Here is an 18,052-nt window from a genome sequence, read left to right as displayed (position 1 = left end):
TATTTATAATCTTTCCAGTAAGCGCTGACAGAGCTGTAAGAATCTTTATTTTTTTTTATTGCTTCATCATTTCAAAATTTTAGCTTCATTACATAAGTTCAATTTTTGTTTGGCCCCATTTTGACCAAAGAGTTGCTTGTTTGTTGCAAGTTAAAAGGTGCTTATTTAAAGGTACTTTAAGGTAAAGGTACTTCCTACTTAGTACTTACTACTAAAAGTACTTCCACTATATAACTTTTGTAAATGAATTTGTAATGACCTGCAAAGCAACTTTTTCCATGATAAATGTTTTAGGGATGTTAAAACGTTGAAAATATACAGAAATATTAGCAAAATTCACTTCTGCAACTCACTTTGAATTTCTGAGATGCAGCATTGAGCAGATTTCAATAGAGCAAGCCAATAGCTTAACTTGGGGTTATTAAAGAAAAAGGATTGTATCTCTAGAGTCTGTCAATCACTTTTCTCCAATGGGCACTGTTTTGCCTAGAAGCTCAGTGTGCAGAACCTGACTGTAATTGTAGTGACTGTGTTGGTGCCTAATGCTTTTGCCTGGAGGAAGGGTCTTAAGTGCAGAGTGCACTGATGGTTGCAGTGCTTTTGATGACGGGTCACTTCTCTTTTTTCTCATTCTTTTGTGAGCTTTATTTAAAAGATAAATCATTATTCCTAACTGAATTCCTAACTAACCTATTAGGTGAACTGTCTTTTCCTATATTTGCTTCTTTTGCTAAACTTGCTCAGCTTTGGGTGTGTATTTCATCTGTGGATGCACGTGGCAATACTCCTGTTGGGTTTCACAATAATCACATCATCCCTTAACGCTTGAAAGTTTTACCCTCCCATTCCAAAAAAAAAAAAAAATATAGTGACAAGTCCTTATCTGCCATTGTCCACTGTATCTTTAGTATAGTATTTGCTATAATTGAACTCTAAGTAGGTGTCTGCTGTCCATTCATTTAAAAAAGAAGAAGAAAAAACATAACGCAAATCTTGTGCCAATGTCATGAGGGTTTCTCTGGGTTTTGCTGACAATTATTTTAAGTGGCTCAAGGGTAACTAGAGGCTTAAATCCTGTTTGTTTGTTTCTCCTATCCATCATATAGTCAGATGCTTGATCACCAACAGAAGACTGCCATTTGGGCTCTTCAGAAAACACTTTATATCTGAAAGCCTGTTATCTCTAGAAGATGTGATTGCTGATTGCTTATGCTTATTGCTGTGTATGAGGATATTAGTCTCACGTTATTTGAGAAGAGAGTTTCAGCTGTTGGCTCATTTGTACTAGCTCCTGCAATGTCTACCCTGCCACCTTTCCTGATTTTTTTTCTCTGATCACACTGAGGGGATTGACCCTTTTGATCAGAGATGCTAGGAGAGGGTACAGTAGCTGGAGCATTGCCCAACAGGAATATCCTGTCTAGAGCATCTGCCCATCACTGATATCCTAGCAACTTTAAAAAATATATTTGTAAGCAGTGAGCAGCTGCTAAACAAAAATTCTTACTAATGTGTGTTTTTGTGTTGTGAAGAGTTTTGACTATAAGATAAAACACAAATGTGTGTGTGAACCACACACACTGGTAAATACTAGTAGGTGTTGGAAGTATGCTTTGAAACAAAGCTAATAAAGAAAGAATCGTTGTTGTTGTTTCAACCTGAAATTAATGTGAAAAATCTTTCTTTTGCTGTGGAAAGAAGGCATGGCTTCTGAATGAGACTGTAAGGAGGAGCAGTCACGTAACCTGGTAAAATGGTTCCATATTGTCCAATCTGAAGATGGGTGAATGATGAACGCCCGACAAACAGATCTCCTTTTCATGTGGTCATAAATGACTCTCCCCAACCCTACCACCCTTTTTTCTCTCCTAGTGCTATCAGACCCAAGGAAGCAATATTTAGTCCACAGAGTAGGAGCAAAGCATAACACTAATCAATGTGTTTTGGGGTTTCACGCTGCTCTGTTCATAGTTCCAGTGTGCTTTCTTAAAACAAAAACAGTAACAAAAACCTATGGCTTCACCTTGTCTGCATCTACATCTGTTGTGCTGCCTTCACTGTCTTCCTCCATCTTAAGGTTTAAGTGTGAGCTCAGCCATTTGTACGAACAAAATGCACACTCAGCATCATTAAAAGTTTCACTCACAGCCATCCATCAGGCACAGATTGAAAGTCCAGAGGAAATAAACTTCCTTACACATGCAGTTTAGGGAGTAACATCTGTGTGGGCAACAGCTCTTGAAGAAGCAGTTGGTATGAAGGTCACTCAGGTAGTGAGAAAGTGGTACCCAGTTATGCAGGTTTGCAGCCCTTTCTAAATGTGACAAGGCTTGGGTTTCATCCAACCTCCTGTAGAAGTTTGCTTTGTGATTTGCTATCTTCAGTGTAGGATGCATTGCATGCAGGTTTCATGCTTTCTGTTTTGGACTGCATTGTCCAGAGCACAGTGTTTTTCTAGCTGCTCAAAACACAGTGCTCACTGTAACAGAGGCCTAGCCCATTAATTGCTTTGAAGATTAGGGCCAAGACCTTAAGCTGGCAGTAGAAGACTAGAAGCCAAAGGAGAGACTGAAGTGCTAATACCAGCCTAAACCTTACAGGAGCCAGACAGTCCTGTTTTTGTGCCATCTGGAGTCTTATCGTTGGTTTGACATCCAAGGTGAGAAACAGTGAATTACAGTAATCCAACATTGGGTTCTTTGGCCTTGTTTGTAGAGAGAGAAATTGAGTTTCTTAGTGAGTTGATGATGGAGGATAGATGTGTTTCATAACCAATGCTCCATGGTCATGAAAGGCATTATTTTATGTTATGGACAGGATTTCCTGCTAGCCCAGTATCTTGCTAGCTCTTTGCATCGTGTCCTGAAAACTCTAATGATACTTAACAGTTAGTATGGGTTATGTTTGAGAAAACTGTTCTTTCAGCCCCCAGTCAAGTTTCTTATCAAAGGCATTTTTGCTCAGGTTCAAAACAAACTCTTGACAGTATGATTAAGCTATAACGCTATTTGTATGAATTTTGTAGCTATTGTTCTGAATGGTTCTAGTAAATGATAAACTAAAATGGTTATTTTGAGATGCTGTATGCTTTTGTCTTTATTGCTTTGAATGTTTTGAAAGCATCATATGTTCAGGCACTTTCACAGTTTTCCTGGTATAGTCAGCCTTTTTTGCTTTTTATTACATGTTTTTTTAGTACAAAAAAAAAGGGGGGGGGGAGAGAAGAGACTTAAACTCTGAAAAGAGACTTGAGAAGAGACTTAAACTCTGAAAGCAGGGTCATAATATCACAAGTAGTAATATCACCTAATGCAAACCAGCTCAGTGTTTTTAAAACTAGAGATCAAACTGGTCTTCTTATGAATTGTTTTTAATTCAGGATTCTTCCTTGACAAGAAGCCTGTGTGAAAGCCTTCATTCTAACCAGGAATAAACAGTTTTTCCAAAAAAAAAAAAAAGGCTGGGGGGAACACCACCTACTTATTAGCTCCTTTATACACAGAAATAGAAGTATTTTGGAAAGAAGTGTCCTGTGGCTTATGGCATACCACTAAGCGAAGAGGAAAAACACCACCACAAGGATTGGTAATGTGGGTACATTGAGGCAGTTCATAAAGTGCAAAACAGTGCTGTTCCATGTACTTTATGACGGAACAACTGAAGCTGAGTTAAGAATTAGCTCTTTGGTGGCTCACGCTTTTCAGATAAGATTTCTGAAAGCTGGCTGTTTACCTAGGAAGGGGAAGGGAAAGAGGCTTGGGTTAGCTGTTTATCAGAGCAGCTTTCCTTTGCTGTGTAGGAGTATAAAACGTTCCTGAGTACCGAGGCAGGCAAGTGAATTGCTCTGTGGGACTGAACAGCAGCAACTTTACTGACTGAGATGCAGTTAAAACAAAGTATGTATAGCTTTGTATGTAATTCCTCTGTATAATAAATAAGCCCGAGGCACCGCAGGAGGAAACTTGAGATGTGAAAACTCAAGTGTTGTTTGTCCTTTCCAAAAGCTCCCCCCCAGTGTATGCCGCTGAAGGCTGTAGTGACTGACACCTGGCTGTAGGCCCAGGCCACCGCGCCATTCGGCCTATGTGCGGGCAGCTTCTCCCTAGGAGAACAGAGGAGGATTTTGGCAGCACCACATCCTATCTTACTGCCTGCCTGCCCCCACTTTGGTGACTGTTGTAAAATATGCAATTCAGTGAGATTATTCCTCCTTTGAAAGTGACTTCTGCCCGCTAGTTGGTCAGGCAAGAGTGGGTGGGATCGCCCTTCAGCCTGGCTGCTGGGGCTAAGATGGCGTAGTGCCTTCAGCAGCTCCTTGTTGGGAGCTCCTGTATCAGCAGGGTCAGTACTGGTGCTACAGGCAGATGATGTGTCATTAATTTTCTGAGAAGCAAAATGGTGATCAAGATTATATGCACTAAATTTTACTGTTAAGGCAGCTCCTGTTTTGCTCAGCAAGTGAAGGTTCTTCCCATGTTCCAGGTTTGGGGTAGCCTTAGAGCAGCAAAGATCTCCTGTACTGGAAAGTTTTGCTTTAGGAGTTATGCTGTTTGTAAACTCTGGATCTGTTCGGATCTGTTTCAAGTCTGATGATCACGTGCGTCTGTATCTTCTTCTATATCTTTGGAATCAGCACTTGCCTGCCTGGATGTGGAAGTGATGAAGAGAGATGAACAGACAAAGTTAGTCCCACAAAGTGTTGCGAAGCATCAAACAAATGCCAGTGCTGATGCAAGTGAGATAAGGGAATATGTGGGCCAGGCTAGGATAGAATAGGTACTACGCTGATTTAAGTAGAGGATACTAAAAATATGACAGTGTTTGGCAGTATTTTGGTTTTTTTCTCTTTGTTTGCTTCCCTGGTCTCTTTTGCATATGTATTAAAGTACAATAGTTGAGACAAGATAATGGGGGAGCAGTTAATATTAATTAATCCAGTAAAGAAAGATGCTTTTGGAAAAAAAACAATTTTCAGGTTTCTTCCTGAGGACACAGCAACGTTCAGTGACTTTACTAAAACAAACCTCGAAGGCACTTCATTTTATGACACTGCTAAATGCACATAAATATTTATGTCTGTGTGTAACACTTGGTGCAATGCCATTGAGAAGTCATTGTTTGCTGTGTCTGCTTAGGATACAATGGCTTCAAACAAACTTGCTGCTGGACTGGAATGGAGTTCTTTTTGTTCTCTCTTGTTCAGGCTTAAGTTGACTGGTTGATGAAGTTCAAATCCATCTCAGGAGTGCCTGTTGCATCATGTCATTGTCTCTGCAAGTCACCAGAGCTTTTCGGGAGGGGAGAGGGGGTGCAAAAAAAAAACACAGGAAAACAGTGATATTTGGGCAGTGAAGATATAAGCTCAGATAAACGGGAATCGCTGGCACTGGTCCAACATTGTTTACTGTGGCAATCCTCCCTTTTTTGGTTGTTGTTTCACAAAGTTTGATTTGTGGATTTGACTCCTGGCCATGCTCAGCAGTCAGTAGCATTTAACACTGCTTTGTATTTGCTTGAAAAAATGAAACCAAGTGGGAAACTGGAGTCAGACTAGGGCAGGTAAGAACAGCATTGTAGACAAAGTTAGAATAATTGAAAATTTCAGCTTTTGCTGAAAGAGAAAGGAAACTCTTCACATGTCTTTAATGGGAATTATTCTGAGTGGTGCACAACTGCAGTGATCTCAGCAGCATTGTTTAGGCACGCTGAGACGGAGAGTAATTGTAACGTGTGTATATGAACAAGAAGACCCTATTTTATTTAGTCGTACAACTAAACTGTGTATTTCATAAAAGCTAATATACAGTTTAGAAAAGTTTACTCTTGCTTTGCAGTTGGCTACTGCTGTTTGCATCATTAACAGTCAAAATATTTGCTATAAAACTGTGGCTTTGAAGTCTAGACTACAGTCACAAAGTATAAAACTGAGAATTTAAAGTTAGAATGAAGAAATTCATCACTCACTCATATAACTAAAATTTTGCATTTACTGTGTAAAGTCTGCCGTGTTTCAAAACTTCACAATTTCACTCTTATGTCTCTGATGTATCTACTAAACTCGAAGCAAACACCTATTATTTTTTCAAAATGTGTAATCTAAAAGCTTCATGGAGCTTTTTATTATGAAATGTTGGTATTACCACTGAATAAATTCCATTTTTTTGGAAGTCGGAGCTGAAAAACAGCTCAGTGAGAGTCTGCACGCTACTGTTAAAGGCACAAAATAAACTGGTGTAAATCTAAATGAATAGACTATAAAATTATCATTCTAAAAATATTATTCAAGAGTTTTAACTTTTTTAAATGGTCTATTCTTGCAGTGTTTCTTAGTATGAGTTAAATCACTTGCTTAAATTGTGGTCATCTTTGTTACAATAACTTAGATCATTTGTTTACTGTTTTTCTTAATTTTTTCATCTGAATACAGTCAGGAATTTTCTATAAAAAGTCTGTCCTCTGTTTCATAACTCTGAGTTAATAAGTCCACAGAGAAAGATTGTTTGCAGTGCAGGGATGGAAAGCTAGTGTGGGCGAACAGAATTACCTGGATTCCATCCCCAGCCCTCTGACAGACTCCACTGGGACTGAATCACTGGACTTTCTAGAAAACTTTGGCCATCATTTGAGTGGAGGCAGATTGTAAAGCACAAGTCTTTTAAGGATCCTAATCAATTTGAGATCTCTGAATACCTTGGGAACCACAATGAATCCATGAAATCTTTCAGAAAGTTTTTAACTATTTGCCTCTTTAAAACTTTGTAATTTCCAATGCTAAAAACTTGGAAGCCTGAAAAATGTGTTTTAAACCAGTCTACAGCCGTCCAGCTCCTAACAATTTCACTAGGCACAAAAATGGACCATAGCATTACAACTTCTTGAGTCAATGTATGTTTGGTTGGTTGGTTTTGGCTGGCTGCCTTTTTTTTTTTTTTTTGTAATTCTGTTTGCTATAAATATGACAGTTTCCATGTTGCATAGGGGGAGAAGACTTGTGTGATTTCAAGAATGGCTAAATGCTATGTATGTGAACTTCTGCCACAGCAGAGGTTAATTTTTTGTAATTTAATGCAGTTTCTTTGCTTTCCTTCTCCTCTCTTCTGTGTTCTCCATATCATTTGTAGAACTGAGGAAGATCCATCAGGCTACAAGTTGAAAGATGATGAGGAAAGAACAGATGAGGATTGTGGGTTTTTGTCTGCAAAATTCAAGCTTACTTCTTCTATGCTACTGCCTGAGAAATTCAGTCTTGGTGGAAATAGTTTGTGTGGGCAACTAGCAAGGCAGTATATGCACAAACAAGAAATTCGTTTTTACGTATTCAGATAATAATGGAGGTTTCTCTTGGCACCCTCTATTAAAGAAAAGATAAGGTAACCATGAAAGTACTGTTGAAAAAGTACTAAGCCATCGCTGTTCATTAGCCTCCTTGTCTATGATGTAATCTTAACTGAAGAGTGATATGAGCCAGCTCTGAAAAAATTGATTCCAGAAGAATAGATTCCTGTTCCCAAAGATGCATAAATGTCTCTTTGAATGAAGCTCTCTATGCAAGCCTTGTTAGGTTTATAATTGGTCACCCCATTATGGAAGCCCTTGATACAGTTGGTTTGTGGTTTAACAGAGGCTTCTCCTTGTTCAAAAATATTTTCTGAGCTGAGACACCAGAAAATAACAGATTAAACTTGTTTTGCAGGCATCTTTCCCAGGAAACTTGCAACTAGTCCTCGTTCTGCGCCCAACAGGATTTTTTCATCGAGCTCTCTCAGACATTGCTTTCAAGTTCCACAAAGATGAATTTAAAATGAAAGTACCTGTAAGTAATATTCTGTTTTCACTTTATTGTCAGGGATCTGTTAAAGTACTTACTCTAGCCAATGATGTTTATATTTTAAAATAAACTTTGTAAATATATAGACTAAAGATATTCAAGTAGGCGGGGAAGTTTTTATTTTACCTATCAGATACAAATTTTCAGGGTTAGAGCTAGTCAAGATATGTCCCCCCCAGTTCTTATTTATTGTTTTGGAACCAGTCCTTACATGCCAAATCCAATAAGATACTACTGTTTTCTCCCACAGACGCAGGAGAGCAAGGAAAATGAACAAGAAATGAATGAGATGCTGTTGCTCTTAGAAAATAGCCATATGTAGTTTATCAAGATTAAAAAAATAATAATAATCTAAAGTCATCAATGTTGTATAATTCAGGGTTTTTTTAATAGGTGCTGTTAAGCCTGGTGCTCATGCTTATTTGCAGTTATGTACATCATCTTCAGCAGAAACAAGTGTTAAGATGTTTTGTTTGCTTGTTTCTTACACTGAAAGGAAAGAGTTCCATCACTTGCTTCTGTATGAAACTGGAATTTTGTATTAAAGGCCGAAGGATGGCTTAGAATCCTTGATAAGGGACTTGTGACCACTGATGGTGTTTGCTTTTTATTTGCTGCTGCAGATCATAATGCTGGGCTCAGTGTCAGAACTGCAGGGTTACATTGATAAAACACAATTAACAGAAGATCTTGGTGGCACCCTGGATTACTGCCATAACAGATGGCTATCCCGTCGCACTGTAAGTCTTAGTTGTTGTTTTAACTTTTCAGTTTAATCAGCCCTTCTGTTTTATACCCTGTCATTTATAAGACATATTCCAAGTGATGCAAGTTGACTTGCTCTGAGATGTTCCCAATGGTACTTAGTCATCTTAGGGAAATAATATGAGTAATAATTTGGGAGTGGTTTTCTGACTGCTTGAAGCAAAGGAACTACAGTATATTGTTGTGTTGAGGTTTGTTGTTTTTGCTACAAGAAAGAAAAAGCGCAAGTTGTAAAATAACTCCAGATTATAAAAATATGAGGAAGATATACCTGATACAAGCCTAGGAAAACATACAATTAAGGAATTAATGGTGACGGTATCTGTTGCTTACAAAATTATTCTTAGACCATTTTTCAGTCTTGTAATTCATCTGCTTGGGTTTGTTTTACAAATTGTATGTATGTGTCTGTTTGTACATGTGCATGGGATGAGCATGAAATATCTTTAATGGTTTTTATTCCAAAAGGCTATAGAAGGTTTCGCCCAAAAGGTTAAGCAAACAGCTCAGATTCTTCAGTCCTTTGGGACTGAGCTGGCTGAAACAGAACTACCAAACGATGTGCAATCAACCAGCTCCCTTCTTGCAACACACACAGAAAAGAAGGACAAAATGAAGGTATGTAAATCTTGTTAAGATGCTGTGTTCTAGTTAAATCGTGATTTAATGTATGGCTAACAATGTTAATAGAAAACATAGGGGGTATTTGAAGTTAATAGACAATAATAACGTCAAATATTGAAATCTTACTGAAACTTTTTCTTGGTTTGAAGTTAATCTTCTTATTGCTTTCAAAAAGGACAGTTTTGTGGCTATGTGTACTTATGTGCAAATACATAGGAATTTGTTTCCACATATAAATCGTTGTGTGTGTTAGTGGTGAGTTTAATTTGTAGTTTTCATTGCAACAATAAATTTTATTGTATCTGAATGCACAGAACCTTTTGAAGAATGGACAAATATTCTTTGAAATCATCTTAAATTAAAACTGGGGTTTTAAAACTACACATCTAAAGCTTGTGAGATATTTGTAGCATAAGGAGACATGAGAATGCTATCTGTCAAGAAAATTCAACTCTGTAATACTGTCTGAAGACCCATAAGCGTACAAAAAGCTGACATTTAGCATCTAGTGTCTTTATTCATTGTCAAACACTGCTTTTAATCAAACGATGCTTGCTCTATTGCGATTAAAACAAAGTATTTTTTCCACTTTGTTGTCTTGTGGGGTATGTTTTAAACAAAACAACAAAAAGTCAGTGATTACAGAATTCTTCAGTATGTTTTGTTTGTTTATTTGCTCTTGTTTTTTAGGAGGATATAAGGTTAGCAGTAGAACAGGGAGATGATGTCCTTGGAAGTATTACAAAACCAGTTACTGAGAACCCTGAATACAAACTGAATCAAGACCAGCTAGACAATCAAACAACAGTAGAAAGGTGAGAGGAGTGATATACTGAACAAGCTGCTTCTGTGGGTTTTTAACCCTTAACTGCCTCTATTACTTAATTCTAAATGCATGCCTAGCAAGTAAACAAATGTTTCAGTGTGAATAGATAAAAGGTACTTTCAGAAGCAACTCTTCTGTTGTCAGATCTGTCTTTAGCAAGGAAATCCCCTGATGCCCATTACTGGGTCAATCTGAAGGTAGGAAAATGGACAACATGTGTATACTGAACCCCAAAACAACATAGCACTGTTTGGTTTTGTGGGGTTTTGTTGTTGGTTTTATTTGTTTGTTTTGGGGGGGGGGGTCCTTTTTGTCAGGCTTGGACTATATAGTCGAGCACATTTTCCTTAGTTTAAAGAATATTGGTGCTTTGCTTCAAAGACTGAAGTGCAATCCAAGGAAATTTTGCTGTTGTAGGGAAAGCAGGAGAAGACAAGTAATATATATCTCTTCTTTTCAGTAGATTTGTCCACTTTCATTAATTCCTTTTGAATTGAAGTGGAAGGCTTATTTTTCTTTGAACCTTCCTTAAGGAGCTTCTGACATTTTTAATATCTTATCAATGTAGTTAGTAGTCTTTAAAGGGCTATTAGGGAGTGCTCTGCTTTTGAAGTATCTATGCACAAACTTCCTATATGCTTCCTTTGGGTATATAAGTAATAGCTGTTGTTTTCCTTTGCTTCTCCCACTCCCCCTTAAATTACTGCCAGTTTTGAAGACATTATATCATCATAGCACAGATGTAAATTTAAACAAAGTTATAAAAACATAGCTCATTTCCCCAAGGCAGCCTTTTGCATTCTTTTTTTGTCTGTCATTCTATGTTCTGTTACACTTGGACTGACTTTTCTTTCCAAGTAAGTGTCAATTCCAATGGACAAAGCTTGGCAGAAGTCACTTTTTCGGGTCATTGTTGCTATTAGCTATCTGAAGGATAATCAGGGTTGGGGTGGGGGTTGCTAATTCATCCAAAATGTTCCTGCTTGATACAATAACTGACAGAAGTTGGAACAAACTGTGTATGTCTGACTATTTTCTAATGAGTTTAACTTTTAAATCCAGGGTTCGTTTCTGTGCTGTTAAAGAATAAAGTTCATTAAAATTCTGACCTGCAGCCTTCCCTGGATGTAGCCTCAATACAGCAAAGTACACCAAGGAGATAAGTCTGTAGCATACCACAATATCAAATGCACAATTAGAAGACTGGTCAAATTCCTTAAGGCTCTTCAACCTGAATTAAAATTCAGGAAGGATCTCTTCATTGCAGTACTGCTGTACAATTGTCTATGATATTGAAGTAGTATCTCTGTTCAGAAGAGAAGTAGTGGCCTTCAGTTTTTTTATGAGCCTTGTTCCAAGGAATGAAATGTGAGGGCAGTTGCCTGGTCACAGCAATACAAAATTTTGGCAAAAATCCTCATTATAGCTCAAAGTTTAGGTCCCTCGGAGTCCTGGCCCAGGTGTATTTGTAGGTTTTATTTATGTTTGCTTGTGCTGTGTCCCCAGGTCAGAGCTAAGAAGCAGTATATGCAGCAGCTACCTTCAGATCAGCACTGCCAGTTTTTCCGTACTTAATGTTTGTGTTGGATTTCAGTTATACATCAGTGTTATTCTAGAAAACAATTCTGTGCAATGCTCAAAAAAGTTTCCTGTATCCAGTTTATTTTTTCTGGAAAGTATTGCTTTGGGGAGACTTTTTGTTTAATGTGGAAGATTGTATTGTCCCTTGAAGGTTGCAACCATCATTCTTACAGGTTTGTTTTGTTTTTTTAAGGCTTTTGGCTCAGTTACATGAAACGGAGACTGCCTTTGATGAGTTTTGGATTAAGCACCAGCAAAAACTTGAGCAGTGTCTGTGCCTTCGGAATTTTGAACAGAATTTTAGAGAGGTGAGAAATTCTTGGTGGCAGTCAATATTTGGTAATATAGAAGTGATTCAGAAGCAAATACTTCCCCCTCTTGTTTTTGCAGCTCGTGTGTGTGCGCTTGAAAACTTTCTCCAACTTTTTTTCTTGTACATGTCCTTACTTGACATTCTGCTATCTTTACTACCTTGAATACTTGCCTATAGAGACATAATAGCTTCTCTTCTGCAGTGTTATTTTTTTTCCACAAGCCCAGCAGTGTATAAGCATTCAAAAACTCCTTTGAAATGTATTCTCCACCACAGAAGCATAATATGCTGTCTGCGATGCTTTCATCTTGCCAATAGGTCCTTTTATGGAACCAAGACTTACCTAAACCTTCTGGCTGAAATTTTATAAAACAGTCTCCAACACTGTGGGTGGGAAGTTGCAACCACAATGTTAGAAGCTGGGTGGAGACTGAACTAAAATTTTTACAGCCAGTTTCTGATCTCATGTTAGTTTAACTCGTGTTTAATGGCACCTACAGTCACTTTACTCTGGTGTTGAACTCAGAATATGCCCACTGTGTATCCACAGGATCAACATTCAGAAACCCTACCACAAGTGTGTGCATATATATCTTTCTCTCAAGCATTTGGTATGGTGAGGACTGCACCCTTTGCTCTTTACATTAATGTCTCTGCACTATTGTCATCTGGTAAAAGCAAGATCATAAATGTTTCTGAGCATTATTCTTCACGGATTTTTTTGCTAGTACCAGGAAACAAGATTACTTCACTGCCTTTTCTCTGAGTCACCTGATTGTGAATAGTGGCTATCAGCAATTTAACTGATATGTCTCTGGAGAGGTGGAATCATCTTCATTGATACTTCTATGTATGTCGTTTCAGGTTAAAGCGGCTTTGGATATTGTGTCCGAGAGACTGTCTGTTTTCACAGATGTGGGAAACAGCTGTTCACATGCAGAGCACATTTTGAAAGATCTTGTCAACTTTGAAGAAAAATCATGTGTAAGAACTGCACTTCTCCATATATCTACTATGACTGTGTGTGTGTGTGTGTGTAGGGAAATGTTATTTAGTTACTGAAAATATCATATGACCAGAGCTTAAGCTAACAGCAGGACAGAATTAGTGTCTAAAGTAACATGCAGAAGGAATTTGGAGCAATGCTTTCAACCATTGGAATGGCCCAGTTCTCAGGCAACCCTTAATGAAGAGTGGAATGTCTAATCATAGAATTGGTATGATTGTTTCATGGGAAAATTACATAAAATGTCTACATAGCCAAGTTCTGTACTTTATGATCAAGGGGACACTTCCACTCCTAATAAAACCACTTATTTCATTAAAACTTAAAAATGAGAAGGCTGTGTATTGAGTGTATGGTATACTAAAACAAGATCGACAAAAATATACTCTGAAAAATGTAAAAGGGAGACCTTATTAACATGTTATGATCTGGATTTCTTAATAAAATATAGCTATATAAGTGAGGCCATTGCTCTTGAGGCTGAGGTACTGGAGTTAGGTATTTTTTAATTTGGGTTCAGATTGCCACCATATTCCAGGCTGCATAAATACACACTCAAACGCACTGGTGAATAATGAAGGCATGCAAGGACTAAAAGTGGTTCCCTCACAGGGACTATATGGTTATACTCATTCATGTTTCTGAAGTACTCTGATACAATAAAGCAGGAAGTATAAAAGTTCTTAGGCATTTGGAAAGACAGAAAATCACTTTGATTTATGAAGTCAGGCAGCTATTAATTTAAAATGTGTTCTGTATCAATGTGGGTTTTACTGTTTAAAAAAATAAATGGTATAACTTCTATTTTTTTAATTGATGTTGATCCAAGGAAATATATATTTAAATCAATGCTTGCTTTCTTAGGAAACGATAACAAAAGCTAGAATGCTAGCTTCAGAGGGCGACACTTTTATTCAAAGCAATCATTATGCTGTGGACTCCATTATTCCAAAATGCAGTGAACTTCATCATCTCTGTGATGCCTTCACTACTGAGATGGAACGAAGGAGGAATCTTCTTAACAAATCTCTAGAACTGCATAGCTTATTAGAAAAGGTAAATTTTCTGTGGAATGGTTTTGTTCCCTGTCTTGTTTGCAAAAACCTCTGTCCACCCATTGTCATAACAGGATGTTAAAAAATATATGGGTATGCTGAAAGTTTTGTCCTTAAATAGCTGAATATGTCACAAGTAGAGGTATGAAATGTTTTAGAGCTCTTAGTGTTTGAAGCTGACATCAATACATTCTGAGCCTGTTCTTTTCTCTGTTTCTAGTCTATGAAGTGGTGCGATGAAGGAATTTATCTGCTGGCTTCACAACCTGTAGATAAGTGTCAGTCTCAGGATGGTGCAGAATCAGCATTACAAGAGATTGAGAAATTCCTGGACACTGGTGCAGGCAATAAAATCAAGGAGTTGAATAAAATTTACAGAGAGTATGCACAAATCCTCAATGAGGACCTAAAGGTACCAGAATATATTCATGTATATGTATGCATTCATTTGTTAATTTTAGAATTGCTTTCTTAAAGAGCCATTGATAAAGCTAATCCTACTAGGTGACTTTGTGCTAATCATCAGAGCAAGTACTTACACCTGGGAACTGGAAAGCTGACACATTTCCTTACTCAAGGTGATAGTCATGTCCTATGTTTGGATAGACATCAAGGGCTCCAGAGCCTATTAATAACAAATTCAAATTTTCAGACAGTAGGATTTAAAAAAAAAAAAAACAACTCCCAAATGAGTACTTGAGATATCTTTTTTATGTAGTTAAAACATGACTGTCTTGATCCTTGCAAAACTCCCAGAAAAAAAGCAGTTACAAAGCAGAACTTGAAAAAAGAATCACAGAATGATCAAGGTTGGAAGGGACCTTCAGAGATCATCCAGTCCAAGCCCTCTGCTCAAGCACGGTCACCTAGAGCATGTTTCACAGGATCACATCCAGGCAGGTTGTGAGTATCTCCAAAGAAGGAGACTCCACAATCTCTATGGGCAGCTTTTCTTTCTTGCTGATATCTTCTTGTAACAGAACATTAGACACTTTCAAAAAGACTTTTACCTGTTTTCTTTTTTATTATTATTTATTTGAAACCTGAATCCCATTGGTTTCACTACAGCAAGCAGAGAAAATGTTTTGTGATGTTCCAATTTTTAAGTGTACTAAATAACTCTAAATTATGCCTTGTTGGGAGTGAAGAGTATGGTAATATTTTTATATGTAGTATAAAAGCAATAGCCATTTCAAATCAATGTACCATAAATAGCTGTGTAGCTTGTTGATAGGTCTCTGACAGTGATTTTTTTTTTTCTGTGGCAATGGTAGGAGCATGTGCAAAAGGTTTTCCAGAAGCAAGAAAGCATGGAAGAAATGTTTCAAAAGAGACAAGTAAGTCTTAAGAAACTGGCAGCTAAGCAGACGCGTCCTGTTCAGCCAGTTGCACCAAGACCCGAAGCCTTTGTAAAATCTCCTTGTACCTCTCCAGGTAAGCAACTGTAGTAGCCTTTAAGTATTTTTTTTCACTGTGCTCAGAAACTTGAAGAAACTAACAGCTGTAATTTGTGGTTGCACAAACATCTGTGTCAGATCCGCTCAAGTTCTAACTGCTGTTTGATTCTGGTTTACATGCTTAGGTCTTCAAAGAGATTATGTATCCAACTCAGAAAGCAGTGTGCTTCGGAAGGTAAACTACAGAAGAGGAAAGGTAATTTTTTTTCTCTGTGTTTTTCATGTGCATACTACTTGAGAAAGTCTTAACGCAATAGAATATTCAAGAACTTCAAGAACAGTGAGGCAATTCCACTGCAAATGTGATGGTATTGCCCCTATCGAAGTAACTCTGGTTTAAATAGAGGCTGCTTTGTCGCTGGGCTAGGTATGAGAGAAGGTAAAGTAAATAGTTGCCTATATTAGGAAAAATGTTAGGGGCAGCAAAATATAAAATCTACGAACAGGAAACATTTATTATTTGCCAGTAGTAACTGGCTACTCTTAAAACTGACGAAAGTCAAGAGGTAGTTGTCATTGGCTCACAGATAGCTTCACCTGACCTAAGGGGTTGCCATTCCCAAGTGGGGAAGGTCTTCCTGCCCCGCCTCCAGCAAGGAAAGTAACCTGACGGCAGCAACAGAAACAAATAGTTCCCCACTGTGTTAGAGAGTTGAATTAACTCAGCAAAGGTTCGGCAAGAGTCAAGAGACTATGCAAGGAGAAATGCAGGACTGCGTGACCAGTAGGGACAAAAGCTGGAGAAAAGGGTTGGTTTTTTTTGGGGGGGGGCGTCTGAAAGCAGAACCTCTCCTTATTTCTGAAAATCTGGGATTAGCTCAGCCATTACAAGAGTTACTTTCTACCAACCAGAAAGTTAGCACAGTACCTCATTTTTTAGCTTGGAAAACAAACTAGGGCCAGCATTGCCTCCAAAATCTTATGCTGATGCTCGGATGTTGCCTTACTGGAGAGGGGTCTTGAGCCATGGTGTTTTCTAAGCTGGCCTTTCATGGTGAACTCCCTGTATCTAAATCTTCATGTGTGCTTCAAGACCTTCGTGTTGACTTTTTTTTTTTTGCTGAGTTTCTGCAAAATAACTTCATTTCTAATGGAACACAGTCTTTCCTGTGAAAACGCATGCAAATAGAGCTGAGTGCAAAGCTCCATATTTTAAAGTGCTTTCACCCCCATCTGTGATGCTGCGATTATTTTTTGTTGTTTGTTTGTTTCCTTCTTTAGAGTGAAATGACTGAACTCCATCAAAGCAGAGGAGGATCTACAATGGATGATGAAGAAAACCTAGCCGTGCTACGGCAGTAAGTATATTTTGATAAACAACAAATGTTCTTTCTCTGATTTGGTTCCAGTAAAGTCTGAGTTTGGCTAAGGATTTGATAAGACAAGCATGCTTCTCTGAATTAAGTCTCAGTGCTTTTTCAAATGCATTGGCTGTGCTCTGTACATAGAGGAAGGTATTTCAGTCTGTCTGCAGCATTATTTATAGTTTATATAATACCAGAGTCTAGCTTTGCTTCAGCAAGGTAATGCAATGGCAAGATAACTACATATTTTCATTTCAAAGATGACATAGTTTTGAGGAATAAGCCTCCTGTAAATCTATTGGAGGTTTTGGTCTCCATGCTTCAGAGGACTTTTGGGGTTTTTTATTTTACTCTTATTTTATTTTATTCTTTAGTCCCTGTTTTGACAAACCTTAAGAAAAATCACTTTCCTGTATAAAAACTAAATCATATCATTTATATTCCAAAAATAACTTAATACCACCTGTGTGTGGTATAGCAGAACTTGCATTTCTACCTGAACGCTGGATGCTCTTGCTGTCATTTCACAGTTGTAATTCTGTGAACCATATACTAAATCATCCAGAATTACAAGCAGGGGAAAAAAAGTATGCTTGCTTGACTATTAAGGAAATTGAACTTTACACTAAAATATCACAGTGCCTCATTTTAAAGCCTCAAATTTAAAATGACCAGTGTAACTTGAAATCTGTATTTGATAATCCTTTGCAGCCCTAACTCTTGCAAACACAGCATAAACAGATTTTGTGTGTACAGTGATAAAACTGTTCACTGCTTCAGTTTAGCTCCTACAACACTTAAAATGCTAGCTTTTGTTTTTTTTTTCCCCTGTTTAAACACATTTTCAACTTTAAAACATTTTTAAAATGCATGCTTCTCAATAAGGATATATGAACTGTTGACAGAAATGTCTATGAAAATCACATTTTACTTGAACTGGAAATGTTTCTTTTATTGTCTGAAGGAAAGTAGAAACAAAGTTAATGTTGCCTCAATGTTTTGCATACGTGAATAGGCCTTCCTTAATTACCATTTTTTGTTTACAGGCATGTAATTAATGAACTTATTGAAACTGAACGAGCATATGTGGAAGAACTTCTCTGTGTTCTTGAGGTAAAGATTAAATTTCACTGTGGCTGATATGAATCTAGTTCTGTTTCATTTCATGGATGTTCATATGATTTCCTTATAGCTCTAATTCCTCCTCTTGTCTCATCAAGCAGTGTGGTTGTTACATCTCTCCTGTCTTGTATTTTCCTGTCTCATATTCCAGAGGTAGGAATGTACAATATT

The 18,052-nt window shown here is 37.7% G+C and overlaps 1 protein-coding gene across 21 annotated transcripts in view; it reads left to right on the top strand.

Annotated features, from left to right (window-relative positions):
- The window catches only part of MCF2L (MCF.2 cell line derived transforming sequence like), a 161,612-nt gene that overhangs the window by 122,069 nt on the left and 21,491 nt on the right, over positions 1-18,052 (top strand). For all 21 annotated transcript variants that reach the window (XM_066990508.1, XM_048077869.2, XM_048077873.2 and 18 more), the window contains 12 exons: positions 7,694-7,813; positions 8,452-8,568; positions 9,062-9,211; positions 9,908-10,032; positions 11,818-11,932; positions 12,802-12,921; positions 13,808-13,999; positions 14,219-14,410; positions 15,273-15,432; positions 15,581-15,651; positions 16,677-16,753; positions 17,806-17,872. In XM_066990508.1, coding sequence (XP_066846609.1) covers positions 7,694-7,813; positions 8,452-8,568; positions 9,062-9,211; positions 9,908-10,032; positions 11,818-11,932; positions 12,802-12,921; positions 13,808-13,999; positions 14,219-14,410; positions 15,273-15,432; positions 15,581-15,651; positions 16,677-16,753; positions 17,806-17,872 — 1,506 coding nt within the window. The remainder of the gene's footprint in view (positions 1-7,693; positions 7,814-8,451; positions 8,569-9,061; positions 9,212-9,907; positions 10,033-11,817; positions 11,933-12,801; positions 12,922-13,807; positions 14,000-14,218; positions 14,411-15,272; positions 15,433-15,580; positions 15,652-16,676; positions 16,754-17,805; positions 17,873-18,052) is intronic.

The sequence above is a fragment of the Anser cygnoides genome, chromosome 1, assembly GCF_040182565.1.
Source record: "Anser cygnoides isolate HZ-2024a breed goose chromosome 1, Taihu_goose_T2T_genome, whole genome shotgun sequence".
In the NCBI taxonomy this organism is placed as follows: domain Eukaryota; kingdom Metazoa; phylum Chordata; class Aves; order Anseriformes; family Anatidae; genus Anser; species Anser cygnoides.
This window is presented reverse-complemented; position numbering and strand designations above follow the sequence as displayed.